The sequence below is a fragment of the Meriones unguiculatus genome, chromosome 11 (genome assembly GCF_030254825.1).
Source record: "Meriones unguiculatus strain TT.TT164.6M chromosome 11, Bangor_MerUng_6.1, whole genome shotgun sequence".
NCBI classification, from domain to species: Eukaryota; Metazoa; Chordata; class Mammalia; order Rodentia; family Muridae; genus Meriones; species Meriones unguiculatus.
The window spans coordinates 61,370,841-61,385,896 of NC_083359.1; the positions used below are offsets into that span (position 1 = coordinate 61,370,841).

At 37.1% G+C, this 15,056-nt stretch overlaps 1 protein-coding gene across 2 annotated transcripts in view; it reads left to right on the forward strand.

Moving 5' to 3' along the window:
* Kcnt2 (potassium sodium-activated channel subfamily T member 2) overlaps window positions 1-15,056 on the forward strand; it is a 383,380-nt gene that overhangs the window by 116,941 nt on the left and 251,383 nt on the right. For both annotated transcript variants that reach the window (XM_060364407.1, XM_060364409.1), the window contains exons 4-5: window positions 4,475-4,523; window positions 7,036-7,095. In XM_060364407.1, the coding sequence (XP_060220390.1) occupies window positions 4,475-4,523; window positions 7,036-7,095 (109 nt within the window). The remainder of the gene's footprint in view (window positions 1-4,474; window positions 4,524-7,035; window positions 7,096-15,056) is intronic.

A 15,056-nucleotide genomic window follows, 5' to 3' on the forward strand; every position in this document is an offset into this window, starting at 1 on the left:
CCCAATCCCACCTGCCCTCCCTCATCTCCTCCCATGCTTCTCCCCAAGTCCACTGATAGGGGAGGTCCTCCTCCTCTTCCCTCTGACCCTAGCCTATCAGTTCTCATCAGGACTGGCTGCATTGTCTTCCTCTGTGGCCTGGTAAGGCTGTTCCCCCATCAGGGATGGTGATCAAAAACCAGCCACTGAGTTCCTGTCAGAGATAGTCCCAGTTCCCATTACCCGGGAACCCACCTGGAGACTGAGCTGCAAATCTCTTGCTGTGTGCATTATTGGACCATGAATTGTCTCTAGCATCCCATTTTTAGAAAGAGGAGAGCATAAAGAAGAAACACAGACTTTAAAAATTCTTGGAATGTATCTAACTTCACTATTATTGAAATTTCATTGAAGTATCCTACATGAGAGTCAGTCATATCATCAGACTTTGAAAGGACAGGGATGAGTGTTTGGTTAGGATAGCTTTTTGCATTCCAGTCTGCATGGCTTGGGAAGGGAGGAAGAATGTTCACCATGAATGGAGGCTGTATGCACAGTCACCACACTGAAAGCCTCTGGAGATCGAGTTTTCAAGTGAAGGCTCATCATTGGCATGCTTCATTTTTGCTTGTCTGACTTGGAGTTAGGGCTTTTACTTATGTTTTGCAAGATTATGTTTCTGAAAAAGGTTTTCAGCATGTAGGATAGAATGCTATGCTTTCATATTCTGGTCAGTACTGAATTGTGAACACCTTAGCAATGTGGGCCTCATATTACAGCACGTGCTTAGTTTCTCCTGTGTGTTGTGGGTTGGGGAGAGTTTTAATTCACTAGCCTAGTTTAGGTACTTTGTAGTGCAGGCCCATATTGATCATTAATTTTAAGAGCACGGAGGGTCTTTTGAGCCCATTTTTATGACTTTGCTCCACGTGTCGACCTGGTTGCTCTACTGTGCATATTGAACACTAGCACGTTGTTCTGAATATGCTGCCCCGTGACAATGATGGATGTCAAGGTGGCTCTGGCACTTTGTGCATTTATTTTTCATCATGTAAGAGAAGCCTATGGGAGTAAGCTGCGAATTTTCAACATTTGACTCTTTCTATCCTCGCACAGTTTGAAATGGCTCTTCTTCTATCTTAATAATGCTTAATACAGGAACTTTACCTATTTGCATAGTCATATTAAGCACAAATTATGTGCATTTGCAGTTGATTATTTTTAATTGTTTTATTGTAATTATTTATATCTATAAATAGTACAGTTGTTCTCTATTATTATTTGGTGATGAGTTCATGTAGATTCTCTATATGTGCACACACATGGCATATGCCCATCTATGTGATTAGTACCCAATGTTCATGAATACACTCATGCTTATAACTCCATAATCTTGATGATGATCATGATGTTTGGCTGTAGGGCTCTCAGATAGATTCCAGTTACTTTTCTCTTATAAATAATACTGTAGTAAATATTACATATATATATATGTATGCATATATAATATGTTTTTTTTCCTTCCTGGTTTTGTTGTGAATGAGACAAAGCTTGGTCACTGTGGTGTAGGTGTCAGTTCTGATTACATCCCTCCATTGTGTGTGGGCTTTATTTAGGAATTTGTAGAGTTACTAAATCATTCTTGTTGTTTATGACAAATTCCTTTTTTATATTCTGTAGTTTTGACACTAGTTTTTTATGAAATGTACATTTTCTACATATTTATTGAATTTTATATTAAATTGGCAGAAAACATTAATTTCACATCTCCTAAATTTGGATATTAGAGATTTATACATAAGTGTGTCATTTATCTTATATGATATAATGATTGCAAATCTTATTTCAGTTCAAAAGTATTAAATTTAAAGATAAAAATCACAGCCTAAAAATCTTTCATATATATATATACAACTATATCTTATATCCATCATAATTATTAATTAGTTTTCAAAATATTTAGTGTTTATTATAGCAGTTTATTTCATTTCCAAATTATTGAGATCTATTTGATTATTTGTTTTATAGCACATAACTTTCTGTCTTAATTTACCTTATTAGTTTATATGAGGATATTTTGCCTTCGCTTATGTTTGTGCACCACATGTGTGCTTGGTTCTGTCAGAGGCTGGGAGAGGCTGTCAGATCTTCTGTAACTGTAGTTACAGACAGTTGTGAGCTGTCATGTGGGTGCCAAGATCAACAGAAAGTCCTCTGGAAGAACAACCAGTGCTCTTAACCACTGAGCCATCTCTCCAACCCCAACACCTATCTTTTGTATCAACTAATTAATACTGAGCCAACATACCTCTCATACTTTTTTGTTTGTTTCTTGTGTTAATGAAAATGCAGAAATGTTTCAGGAAGGATGGCAGCAAGCTCACAGCTCTCTGTCTTTCTGATCCCATCCATCACATCATTCATACTGCCTGACTACTCTGGTGTGTGTGTGCACTCAGTGAGGTACTAGGCTTATAAGAGTGAGTAAAACAAAATAGTATTTGATGTTCTAGATCTTCTAATTTCTTTGGGGGGGATACTAAATCTATAAGATAGGATAAACATACTAAAACCTGTACACCTAAAGAAGATAAACAAGAAAGAGGACCCAGGGTAAGATGACCAATCCTCACTTAGAAAGACAAATGGGATGGACACTGGAAATAGAAGAAAACAAGTAACAGGACAGGAGCCTACTACAGAGGGCCTCTGAAAGACTCTACCTAGCAGTGTATCATAGCAGATGCTGAGACTCATAACCAAACATTCGGCAGAATGCAGGGAATATTATGGAAGAAGAGGGAATTAGTATGACCTGGAGAGGACAGGAGATCCACAAGGACTTAATATATCTGGGCACAGGGGTCTTTTCTGAGACTGTTTCTCCAACCAAAGACCATGTATGGATATAACCTAGAACCTCTGTTTGGATGTAGCTCATGATAGCTCAGTATCCAGTGGATGTCCTAGTAAGGGGAAAAGGGACTATTTATGACATGAACTCAATGGCTCCCTCTCTGACCCCCACCTCCTCCGAGGCAGGAGCATCCTTGCTAGGCCATAGAGGTGGACATTGCAGCCAGGCCTGAAGAAACCTGATAAGCTAGGGTCAAATGGAAGGGGTGGAAGACCTCCCCTATCAGTGGACTTGGAAAGGAGCAGGGAGAAGATGAGGGAGAGAGGGTGGGGTTGGGAGGGAATGAAGGACCAGGCTACAGCTGGGATACAAAGTTAATAAACTGTAACTAATATTTAAAGAATAAAAAATGTAAAGAAAAAAAAAAGAAGCTTGAGTAAGGATGGGGCATGTCATACATGGAAAACATGCTGAAGACTTCCATGTCAGAACTTTTAGTCTTTATTTTTAAAAGGTAAAATGGTAGAGGGATCTGATCCAAAACTTATTGTAATAAAAAATAAGCAATTCTAATGGAAAAATTGTAAGAGACAAATAAGTTGATTTTGGAAGGCTTTAGAAATTAGAGATATCTAGAAAGGGCCAAGTTAAAAAACAAAAACAGTACTTTAGATGAAGGTGTCAGTGAGGGGACAAGTAAAGTAGACAGATTCTGCACGTACTTGGTGGGATTTTGAAGTAGTGGCTGATGGGTAAAGTGCTTGAAAATGCTGAAGAGCAGTGTGTCTGAGTACAGATACAACAGACTGCAAGCCATTTCCTGAAATCTGCAGTGATAAAAGCACACCAGCCTTTGAGAGGAAATCCCCCATTTGGGTTGTAGTAATTGAAGATATTATTTAGCCAGATAGAAGCGGTACTGTAACACTCTAGAGTACTATATAGTAACAATGTTTTAAAGCAAGCAAAAAGCGGGAGAGTTTATGGTTCTCTTATTATTCTGTTCGTTGGAGAGTTTGAACATTTTGTTAACAGAAAGTATAGCATTTATAGAAGACTCTCAGGGAACCTATTGCACATGAGGACATCATCTCATATAATAGTCTATACTGATATCAGTCACCTTGATTTTTGTGTGTTAAGTTAAATCTTTCTATAGAAATGCAAATGTGAACTGTCAATATACAATAAACTTTTAGTTATGGATTTTATTCTGATTATTTATGTTGTTCACTTTGTATTATCCAACTACAAATACTTTAAATAATACCACAGTGTTTAGAAGAGCCTTTAATGAATTTTTAGTGGAAAATGGAACAAAGTTTTTTTGTGATGTCCCTGTCATTCTGCCATATCAAACTAATGGCTTGTTTTATTTTGCATTTACTATTAACAATGATAAAAATGAAAATTGAACTGTCATGTGTTTTTATTGAATTGAATATTAGATGAATGAATATTAGTAAAAAAGCTAACTTCATTAAACATTTCATGTTTCTCATGTTCATGGTTGTATTCTATTGTCTTTTATATCCTACTTGCTATTTTAATATTTTCAAATAGAATCAAAGTTTGTATACAAATGGATTTTTTTTCACATTTGAAAAAAAACTAAAACTAAAATTTTTCTTTCCATAGGTCTCACATATTTTGGGTTAACCGAAGTCTACCTTTATGGGGCTTACAGGTTATGTACAGGTTTATTTATTCATATATTTCTGGATTTATTCATGTTTCACAGTGAAACAGAATTGGGAAGTGAACTGTTGATGCTCAAACCGAGTTTGCTTTGACGCACATCACCAGCTAACATTCTGACTTATTTCTTCTTGTTTTCTTGTTGTATCTTTTGAGACTTTTCTTGCAATCTAGATTAACGAGCATTATAAGATTAAAAAAGAAAAAAAGCCAATCAGTGTCCTAACACTCCAAGTTTCCCAAATTACTTTACAAGATTCATGTCACTCCTTTAGGAGGGGTCAGGTACCATAGATGTTGATACTTTTTAATTTACAGCGATGTGGTTGAGTCTAAATAAATAAATGTATATGCTTAGAAGCCACACAGATGATTACGTTAAAGGCAAAGGAAAAAAAAAATGCGATAGGTCAGCAGAGTCTTAAAAAAAAGTTAAACCACAGGAGTAAAGCATGCCTGAATTAGAGTCCGGGTTCCCCACAGTCTGCTGGCTGGCCCTGGCTGGCCCTGGCTGGCCCTGGCTGGCCCTGGCTGGCCTTCACCCTTGCTTTTATTAGACTTAGTGCACAGCATTGTTTTTATAAGACCCTGTCACTTCTTATGTTTGTGCAGTATAGATTTTTTTTTTCTTTCTGTTAGATCTTAAAAGTTCAAATTAAATGAAAGCTAGGATCACTAACACAAAGAAGACTTAGAGATTTCAGGAAAACCTTTATGATTCATTGCCTGTGTTCAACTGTTAGTACAGTAGTAGTGACACAATTCTAGATCAGGGGCTTGGTTGCCCTAAAACGCCATGCCAATTCTTTCCACATAATGCACGGTAGCGGATGATTATAAATATGCAGTGTAATTATACCAACGTATCAATATTTCTATGCTCATCTTATGCTTTGCTTAAGTGAACTTAATTATGTTGATTTACAGCAATGCTTCTCAGCCCATGAGTCACAGCCCTTTGGAAAACCTCTATCTCCAAAATATTTACATTGCAATTCATAACAGTAGCAAAATTATAGTTATGAAGTAGCAACAAAAATATTTCTATGGTTGGGTGGTCAGCACAACAGAAGGGACTGTATGAAGGGTCCCAGGGTTAGTAGGCTGAGGAACTTGTTTTACACTGACTTCTATTGCAAGGTCAATTAAAACACAAATAATCCTTCCCAAATAACTTATCAAAAATTAAATGGTCGTTAAAATATCTTATAGTCTCTCATGTAACTCCTATATCATTCTTTAAAAATAAATTAATATTTTATAAAGATATACAGTTGCTTTTATTTAAATTTAAAATTGCTTTTATTTAACTTAAGTACTGTTCTGAGTAGTATGTAAAGTAAGATTTTAGAATTTTTTAGAGATCATGTAGCAACAGCTATTAGAAAATAAGCATAGATAAGTATAATAAAGGATTTTTGGAGAAAAACCAATATATTCTTACATTCCTATTATAAGAATGACCAGCTGCACGTGTCCGTAAATAGATTTTACTGGGTTTGCTAGGCATTCATCTGTTTTAATTGTGCTCATGTTTACTGTTTACTTAAATTCAAAAGTTTCAGTTTATTAGGGAATATAATTTAAAATCTAAGAAATATTTTTTCTATTTATGATGAAATCTTAATTATACAATAAATGTACTTGATATTTGAATCATTTCCCATTTGCATATTTTATTCTAGTGGCCATTTTAAATGATGAGAAGGTGGGGTATGTAGTTCAGTGGAGAGTACTTGCTGGAATGTATGTGGTCCTTCATCTCACAAAAGGAAAACACTGTAATTAGCTCACTTACGTAATAAAGAACACATTGCTGAAGAATAACTTCTGAATTTCTCTATTCCCTTTTTTTGCTCCAGTGTTTTCTGATAGTAGCAGTAAAGACTGTATGTGCTGCAGAGCACACAGTGAAAGGAGCTTGTTCAAATGCACAAAATGAGCAGTTTCAGCTATAAAGGCACAATTGGTCACGGAACTGTTATGTAATCTTGAAGCATCCTGCATGGCTAAAATGGCCTGTTTTTAAAGTGAATTCAAGGATGTTGCCATGAAAGGCCTGAGGTGGAATGAAATGATTCCATATACTCAGTTTGAACCGTAGTTTTGGTTTTCTGAAGTGAAACACCTATTTAAGCAGTCATGTAGTTGAGAAAATCAATTGTGTCTAATCCTAATCTTTATGCTTAATGCCCTCTTAGTCAGTATGAATATTCAACTCCCGTATTTATATTTAGGACAATGAATAAAAATATTCATTGAGAATATTTGAAATTATGAAAATTAGGTTATAATACACCAGATAGTAAAATATTGTGTTTATCCCTTCACCTACAAATTGAAATTTATGTATTAGTTAGTACTACTAGTACATATGTCAATATGTACATTTGTATACATATGTACACTCTCTCCCGTATTTGCATACAGTTAGTAGCACATTATTAAAGCCTGTTTTATTTACCTTGCATTTTCTCATTAGGTTACAATTTGTTTTTTAGGTCTCTGTGGCATTGATCAGTCTATTTGAAACAATACTTCTTGGTTATCTCAGTTATAAGGTAAGATAGTCTAATTACTTTTGCACTGTAGAACTCACTTCTAGCATTTACCAAGTTTTCTTCTTTTTGTAATTCATACTTGGGGACAAAGAAGGCTCTTCTTAAACCACTTTAATTATTCAGAGCCTCTCTAGTATGTGATAAAAAACTATAGTAATATGGTAGGATTTTCCTTGGTGTCTTAGAAGTACTTCATTTATTCCTGTGTGTTTACTTTCCATTAAAGGTATGCTTCTGTTGAGACAGAAGAATGGTCCTCATTTTTATTATTCTTAATCTGTTTTCTTCATCTGTTAAAAAGAAAACAACTATGTCTTTTAGGAGTTATTTTAATAAATTATTTTAATTACTGGCAAAGTTCTGTCTGGTTAACACAGTTTATCAAGTATTGATGAAGTTTTATTTAATGAACTCTACACTTCATGACTCTTTCCTCAATGAGTTTACAATCTAGAGAGTGGAATGATTGGGAAAATTATGCAGATAACTGCAGTATAACTCAGAAAGCAGGAAGTGGTGTTTGGGCAGCCTAAATGAATGTGATGTTTTCTGGAAGAGAAATGTTGTATCTTAGGATAAAAGGTCTTTAGTGATATGCAGAGGTGTAGCATGACTTTAATAAGGTATTGTGAAAACACTGGGGCATTGGGATTGATAAATTAGCAAAAGAATAAATAAAAGAATTCATCTATGAACAGGAGTCATGGCAAAGAATTATGCTTGGTTGAAATACAGATAACTTGTATGGCAACATAGAATGGGAAATTATCAGAACCTCTGGGTAACACAATTCCAAAACACATCTCACATTAAAGAACATGTATTTTGTTGACTATGTAAACAGTATGGAGGAAAATCAACAGTAAAGCTGGGTATGATTCACTACTATAAGTATAGGCTTTAGAGATAGAAACAGAAAGATTAAGAAACCAAGGACAACCTCAATTGCATAGGAAGTCTGAAATTAGCCTGGGCTTAATGAGCCTTGGTCCAAAAGCAAAACACAACAGAATTAAACAAAACAAAACAAGAGAAGCGAAGAAAAAAAAAAAAAAGAAAAGAAACAGCACAGCCAACCAACGACCCAACCAGAAAGCCCAAGCTAAGTAGAAGGATCATTAGTGAGAAGTAGGCTAGGTCAATTAAATTGTTGGACCTGATGAAACATTGTGAGGGCAAAAGATAAAGAAATGACCAGCTGATCGGTTTTGATCAATAAAAAAAAAGGAGGTAAAATCTTTTGTGTTTGGGTGTAAAGTTCTATAAATGTCTATTAGGTCCATTTGATCCATGACCTCTGTTAGAGACATCATTTCTTTGTTTAATTTCTGTTTTGTTGACCTATCCTTTGTTGAGAATGGGGTGTTGAAGTCTCCCATTATTAATGTTTGGGGATCTATGTGTGGTTTAAGTTTTATCAATGTTTCTTTTACAAATGTGGGTGCCCTTGTATTTGGGGCATAGATATTCAGGATTGTAATGTCTTCCTGGTGGAATTTTCCCTTGATGTGTATGAAGTGTCATTCCCCATCTCTTTTGATTAATTTTGGTGGAAAGTCTATTTTATCAGATATTAGAATGGCTACTCCTGCTTGCTTCTTGAGTCCATTTGCTTGGAAAGCTGTCTTCCAACCCTTTACCCTCAGGTAATGTCTATCTTTGTGACTTAGGTGTGTTTCTTGTATGCAACAGATGGCTGGGTTTTGTTTACGCATCCATTCTGTTAGTCTGTGTCTTTTTATTGGAGAATTAAGTCCATTGATGTTGAGAGAGATTAATGACCAGTGACTGTTAGATCCTTTGATTTTGATGTTGGCTGTGGTCATAAGGTTGTGTGCTTGGTTGCTTTTTGTTTTACTGTAGTGATGTTAATTATTTCCTGTTTTCTTGAAAGTAGTTAGTTTTCTTTATTTTCTCTTCTAGTGTCTCCTGTAACCCTGGATTTGTGTGTAGGTATTGTTGAAATTTGTTTTTGTCATTGAATATCTTGTTTTCTCCATCTAAGAGGACTGAGAATTTTGCTTGGTATAGTACCCTGGGATGACATCTGTGTTCTCTTAGGGTCTGCATGATATCTGTCCAGGCCATTCTGGCTTTCATAGTTTGTTGAATAGTCAGGTGTGATTCTAAAGGGTTTGCCATTATATGTTACTTGGCCTTTGTCCCTTGCAGCTTTTAGTATTTTTTCTTTGTTCTGTATACTTACTGTTTTGATTATTACGTGGCGGGAGGATTTTCTTTTCTGGTCAAGTTTGTTGGGTGTTCTGCAGGCCTCTTGTATTCTTATTGGCCTCTCCTTTAAGTTGGGGAAATTTTCTTCAATGATTTTGTTGAAAATATTTTCTGGGCGTTGGAACGGGGAATCTTCCTTTTCCTCTATTCCTATTATTCTTAGGTTTTGTCTTTTTATGTTGTCTTGAATTTCTTGGACGGTCTGTGTCAGGAATTTTTTAGATTTAACATTGTCTTTGACAGATACATCTATTTCTTCTATTGTATCTTCCACACCTGAGATTCTTTCTTCCATCTCTTGTAGTCTATTGGTTGTGCTAACTTCTCTAGTTCTTGTTTTCTTCCCTAATTTCTTTCTCTCCACAATTTCCTCCATTTGTGTTTTCTATAATTTTTCCAATTCTATCTTCTGATCTTGAGCTGTTTTGTTGATTTCCTTTACCGGTCTGACTGTATTATCCTGTTTTTCCTTCAATTCCTTCAGCTGTTTGTTTGAATAATCCTCTGTTTCTTTTATTTCTTTCAGTGATGTAGGCATTTCCTCTCTAAATGCCACAAACTGTTTGGCTGCAAATTCCTCTATTTCTTTAGTACTGGCCATAATCTGTTTGAGTTTATCTTCCTCTAGGTCTTTACTCATTTTATTTGTTTCTTCTGTTATCCTCTTCAAGAGCATAGTTGTTAAGTCATCTTCTTGAATTTCAATTATGCTGGGGTGTACAGGGCTACTTGCCCCTGCATAACTGGGTTCTGGAGAGGCCATATTGCTCTGTCTTTTGTAGGTTGAGCTTTTGCGCTGGCCTGTACTCATTGGGCTATCTTAGGTGTTTGGAGTTAGTTTCTGGTGGTTCCTGGAATCCTGTGGTGGAGAGAATCCCCTTGGCAGGAAGATGGTTTTTCCTGAAGGAAGCCTTCTCAGTTTTTTGGGTATAGTCACTGGATGGCCAGTGTTTTTCAGGAGTTGCCGCTGCTCACCTCAGGCTTAGAGGTAAAGTACTGGAAAACAGTTTTCCAAGCAAATGGACGCAAGAAACAAGCAAGAGTAGCCATTTTAGTATCTAATAAAATAGACTTTCAACCAAAATTAATCAAAAGAGATGGGGAAGGACACTTTATACTCATCAAGGGAAAATTCCACCAGGAAGACATTACAATCCTGAACATCTATGCCTCAAATATAAGGGTACCCACATATGTAAAAGAAACATTGATAAAACTTAAACCACACATAGTTCCCCACACATTAATAGTGGGAGACTTCAACACTCCACTCTCAACAAAGGACAAGTCAACAAAACAGAAATTAAACAAAGAAACAATGTCTCTAACAGAGGTCATGAATCAAATGGACCTAACAGACATTTACAGAACCTTACACCCAAACACAAAAGAATTTACCTTTTCTCAGCACCTCATGGAACCTTCACCAAAATAGACCATATAGTAGGTCATAAAGCGAGTCACAACAGATACAAAAAAGATTGAAATAATTCCTTGTATCCTGTATAATCACCATGGAATAAAGCTGGACCTTAACAACAACAGAAATAGCAAAAAGCCTACACAAACATGGAAACTCAACAACTTGCTACTAAATGACAACTGGGTCAGGGAAAAAATAAAGAAAGAAATTAAAGTCTTTCTAGAACTCAATGAAAATGAAGGGACAACATACACAAACTTGTTGGACACAATGAAAGCAATGCTAAGAGGAAAGTTCATAGCACTAAGGGCCTTCAAGAAGAAATTCAAGACAGCTCATTCAAGCAACTTAATGACTCACTTAAAAACCCTAGAAAAAGAAGAAGCAGACACACAAAAAGGAGTAGATGGCTGGAAATAATCAAACTCAGGGCTGAAATCAATCAATTAGAAACAAATAAAACAATTCAAAGAATCAATGAAACCAAGAGCTGGTTCTTTGAGAAAATCAACAAGATAGACAAACCCTTAGCCAAGCTAACTAAAAGGCAGAGAGACACCATCCCAATCAATAGAATCAGAAATGAAAAGGGGGACATAACTACAGACACTGAGGAAATCGAAACAATCATTAGGACTTACTTCCAAAGTCTATATGCCACAAAATTTGAAAATATAAATGAAATGGAAATTTTCTTGTTTGATTCGACTTAAAAAAGCTGAACCAGGACCAGGTAAATCAATTAAATCATCCTATATCCCCCACGGAAATAGAAGCGGTCATCAAAAGTCTCCCATCCAAAAAAAGCCCAGGACCAGATGGTTTCAGCGCAGAATTCTACCAGACCTTCAAAGAAGAGCTAACTCCAGTTCTCTTCAAACTATTCCACAAAATAGAAACAGAAGGAACATTACCAAACTCATTCTATGAAGCCACAGTCACCTTGGTACCTAAACCTCACAAAGACCCAACAAAGAAAGAGAATTTCAGGCCAATCTCCCTTATGAACATTGATACAAAATACTCTACAAAATACTCGCAAACCAAATACAAGAACACATCAAAGACATCATCCACTATGATCAAGTAGGCTTCATCCCAGGTTTGCAGGAGTGGTTCAACGTACAGAAATCCATCAGTGTGATCCACCATATTAACAAATTGAAAAAAAAAAAACCCACATGATAATATCCTTAGATGCTGAAAAGGCATTTGACAAAATCCAACATCCATTCATTTTTAAAGTATTAGAGAGATCAGGGATACAGGGCACATATATAAACATAGTAAAGATGCTATACAGCAAGCCTATAGCCAACATCAAACTGAACGGAGAGAAACTTAAAGCAATCCCACTGAAATCAGTGACAAGACAAGGCTGCCCACTCTCTCCATATCTCTTAAACATAGTTCTGGAAGTCCTTGATAGAGCAATAAGACAGTTGAAAGAGATCAAGAGGATACAAATTGCAAAGGAAGAAGTCAAATCATCACTATTTGCAGATGATATGATAGTATTCCAGAGTGACCCCAAAAACTCCACCAGGAAACTCCTACAGCTGATAAACACCTTCAGCAAAGTGGCCAGAAACAAAATTAACTCTAAAAAATCAGGAGCAGCTGAGAGTGGCCATTGTCACGGTAAATTCTACCAGAGTGGACGCAGGACTAGCCACAGGATTATCATCATGGATTGCTGCAGCCATGAATCATCTGAAGGAATGGGGGGGCATGGGAGCGTTAGCAGGCCTTCTGGTGTTGGTCTCCTTGGTTTGCCTGTGATATATATGCAAGATTAGAGTCTCACAACAGCATAATGCAGCCATAACCATTCAGGCCTTTACAGCCATTGAAGCAGGACAGTCTCCCCAAGCATGGTTGGCTACCATAAAAAGCTAAAATGTTACGCTCAGGATGCGAGGCTAAGCACTGCACTCAGGGTCAGCCACTTTGGACCTAGAGAAGAGCATGTCTGATTGCATGTGGGTTGATGCTCCAGGTCCCGCCTCTGAGAAAAAGGTATCAGACAGGTCTGATGCTCTTTGGGTGGATGACACCTAAATGAACATCAGTACAAAGTCCCAATTTATTTCTAATATCAGAGATCAGACCTCTACTCTTGCCTGATGCATCTAAAACAAAAAGGGGGAAATGTAGAGAGCTGCATAATGCCGTGCCTTAAAGATGGAGCTGGTTTCCGCCTTCCACCTTCCCGATGGTGAGTGCTCTCTGTCACAAACAACTCCACATTTGGCTAAGGCTAAGGATCTGGCTTGCTTCCATGTATGTGGACCTATCTGCATTGCCCAAGTGGCATGCTGGGGCTGGCTACCCAGAGGCTATTTAAGCTGTTGGCTGGCTTTCCCCAGGGTCAGATGATTGTTCAAGGTTCCTGAATAAACTGCATTGGAAAAAAAAAATCAGTATCCCTCCTATATACAAAAGACAAAAGGGCTGAGAAAGAAATTAGGGAAACAACACCCTTCACAATAGCCACAAATGACATTAAGTACCTTGGTGTAACACTAATCAAGGAAGTCAAAACCTTGTATGAAAAAAATTTCAAGTCTCTGAAGAAAGAATTAGAAGAAGATATCAGAAGATGGAAAGATCTCCCATGCTCATGGTTTGTCAGGATTAACATAGTAAAAATGGCCATCTTACCAAAAGCAATCTACAGATTCAATGCAATTCCCATCAAATTACCAACACAATTCTTTACAGACCTGGAAAGAAAAATTCTCAACGTCATATGGAATAACAAGAAACCCAGAATTGCTAAAACAATCCTCTACAATAAAAGATCTGGAGGTATCTCCATCCCTGATCTTAAGCTGCACTATAGAGCAACAGTTATAAAAACTGCATGGTACTGGCATAGAAACAGAATGGTGGATCAATGGAACTGAACAAAATACCCAGAAATAAACCCACACACTTATGGACTCCTGATTTTTGACAAAGGTGCCAAAACCATACAATGGAAAAAAGACAGCATCTTCAACAAATGGCGCTGGTCTAACTGGATGTCTACATGTAGAAAAATGCAAATAGATCTATACTTATCACCCTGCACAAAACTAAAGTCCAAGTGGATTAAAGACCTCAAAATAAAACCAGACACATTAAATCAGTTAGAAGAAAAAGTGGGGAAGAGTCTAGAACTCATCAGCACAGGAGACAACTTCCTGAACAGAACACCAACAGCACAGGCTCTAAGATCAACAATCAATAAATGGGACCTCATGAAGCTGAAAAGCTTCTGTAAAGCAAAGGATACCGTCATCAAAACAAAACAACCGCCTACAGATTGGGAAAGAATCTTCATCAACACTTTATCTGACAGAGGGCTAATATCCAGTATATACAAAGAACTAAAGAAGCTGAAAAGCGGCACACCAAGTAATCCACTTAAAAAATGGGGAACAGAGCTAAACAGAGAACTCTGTGTAAAGGAATATTGAATGGTAGAGAAACACTTAAAGAAATGCTCAACGTCATCACCCATTAGGGAAATGCAAATCAAAACGACCCTGAGATTTCACCTTACACCCATCAGAATGACGAAGATGAAAAACTCAAGTGACAATACCTGCTGGAGAGGTTGTGGAGAAAGGGGAACCCTTCTCCACTGCTGGTGGGAATGTAAACTTGCACAACCACTCTGGAAATCAATCTGGTGCTTTCTCAGACAATTAGGAATAGCACTTCCCCAAGATCCAGCCATACCACTCCTAGGCGTATATCCAAAAGGGGCTCAAGTACACAATAAGGACATTTGCTCAACCATGTTTGTAGCAGCTTTATTTATAACAGTCAGAAGCTGGAAACAGCCCAGATGCCCCTCAACTGAAGAATGGATGCAGAAATTGTGGTACTTCTACACAATGGAGTATTACTCTACAATGAAAAATAAGGAAATCATGAAATTTTGCAGGTAAATGGTGGGATCTGGAAAGGATCATCCTGAGTGAGCTGTCCCAGAAGCAGAAAGACACACACTGTATATACTCACTCATATAGACATAACATAGGATAAACCTACTAAAATCTGTACATCTAAAGGAATTTATTAAGAGAGAGTACACTGACTAAAATGCTCAATCCCCATTTGGAAAGGCAAAGAGGATGGACATCAGAAGAAGAAAACAGGACACAATCTAGGAACCTGCCACCGAGGGCCTCTGAAAGGCTCTGCCCTGCAGACTACCAAAGCAGACGCTGAGACTTATGGCCAACTGTTGGGCAGTGTACATGGAATCTTATGTAAGAAGTGGGAAATAGTAAGATCTGGAGAGGACAGGAA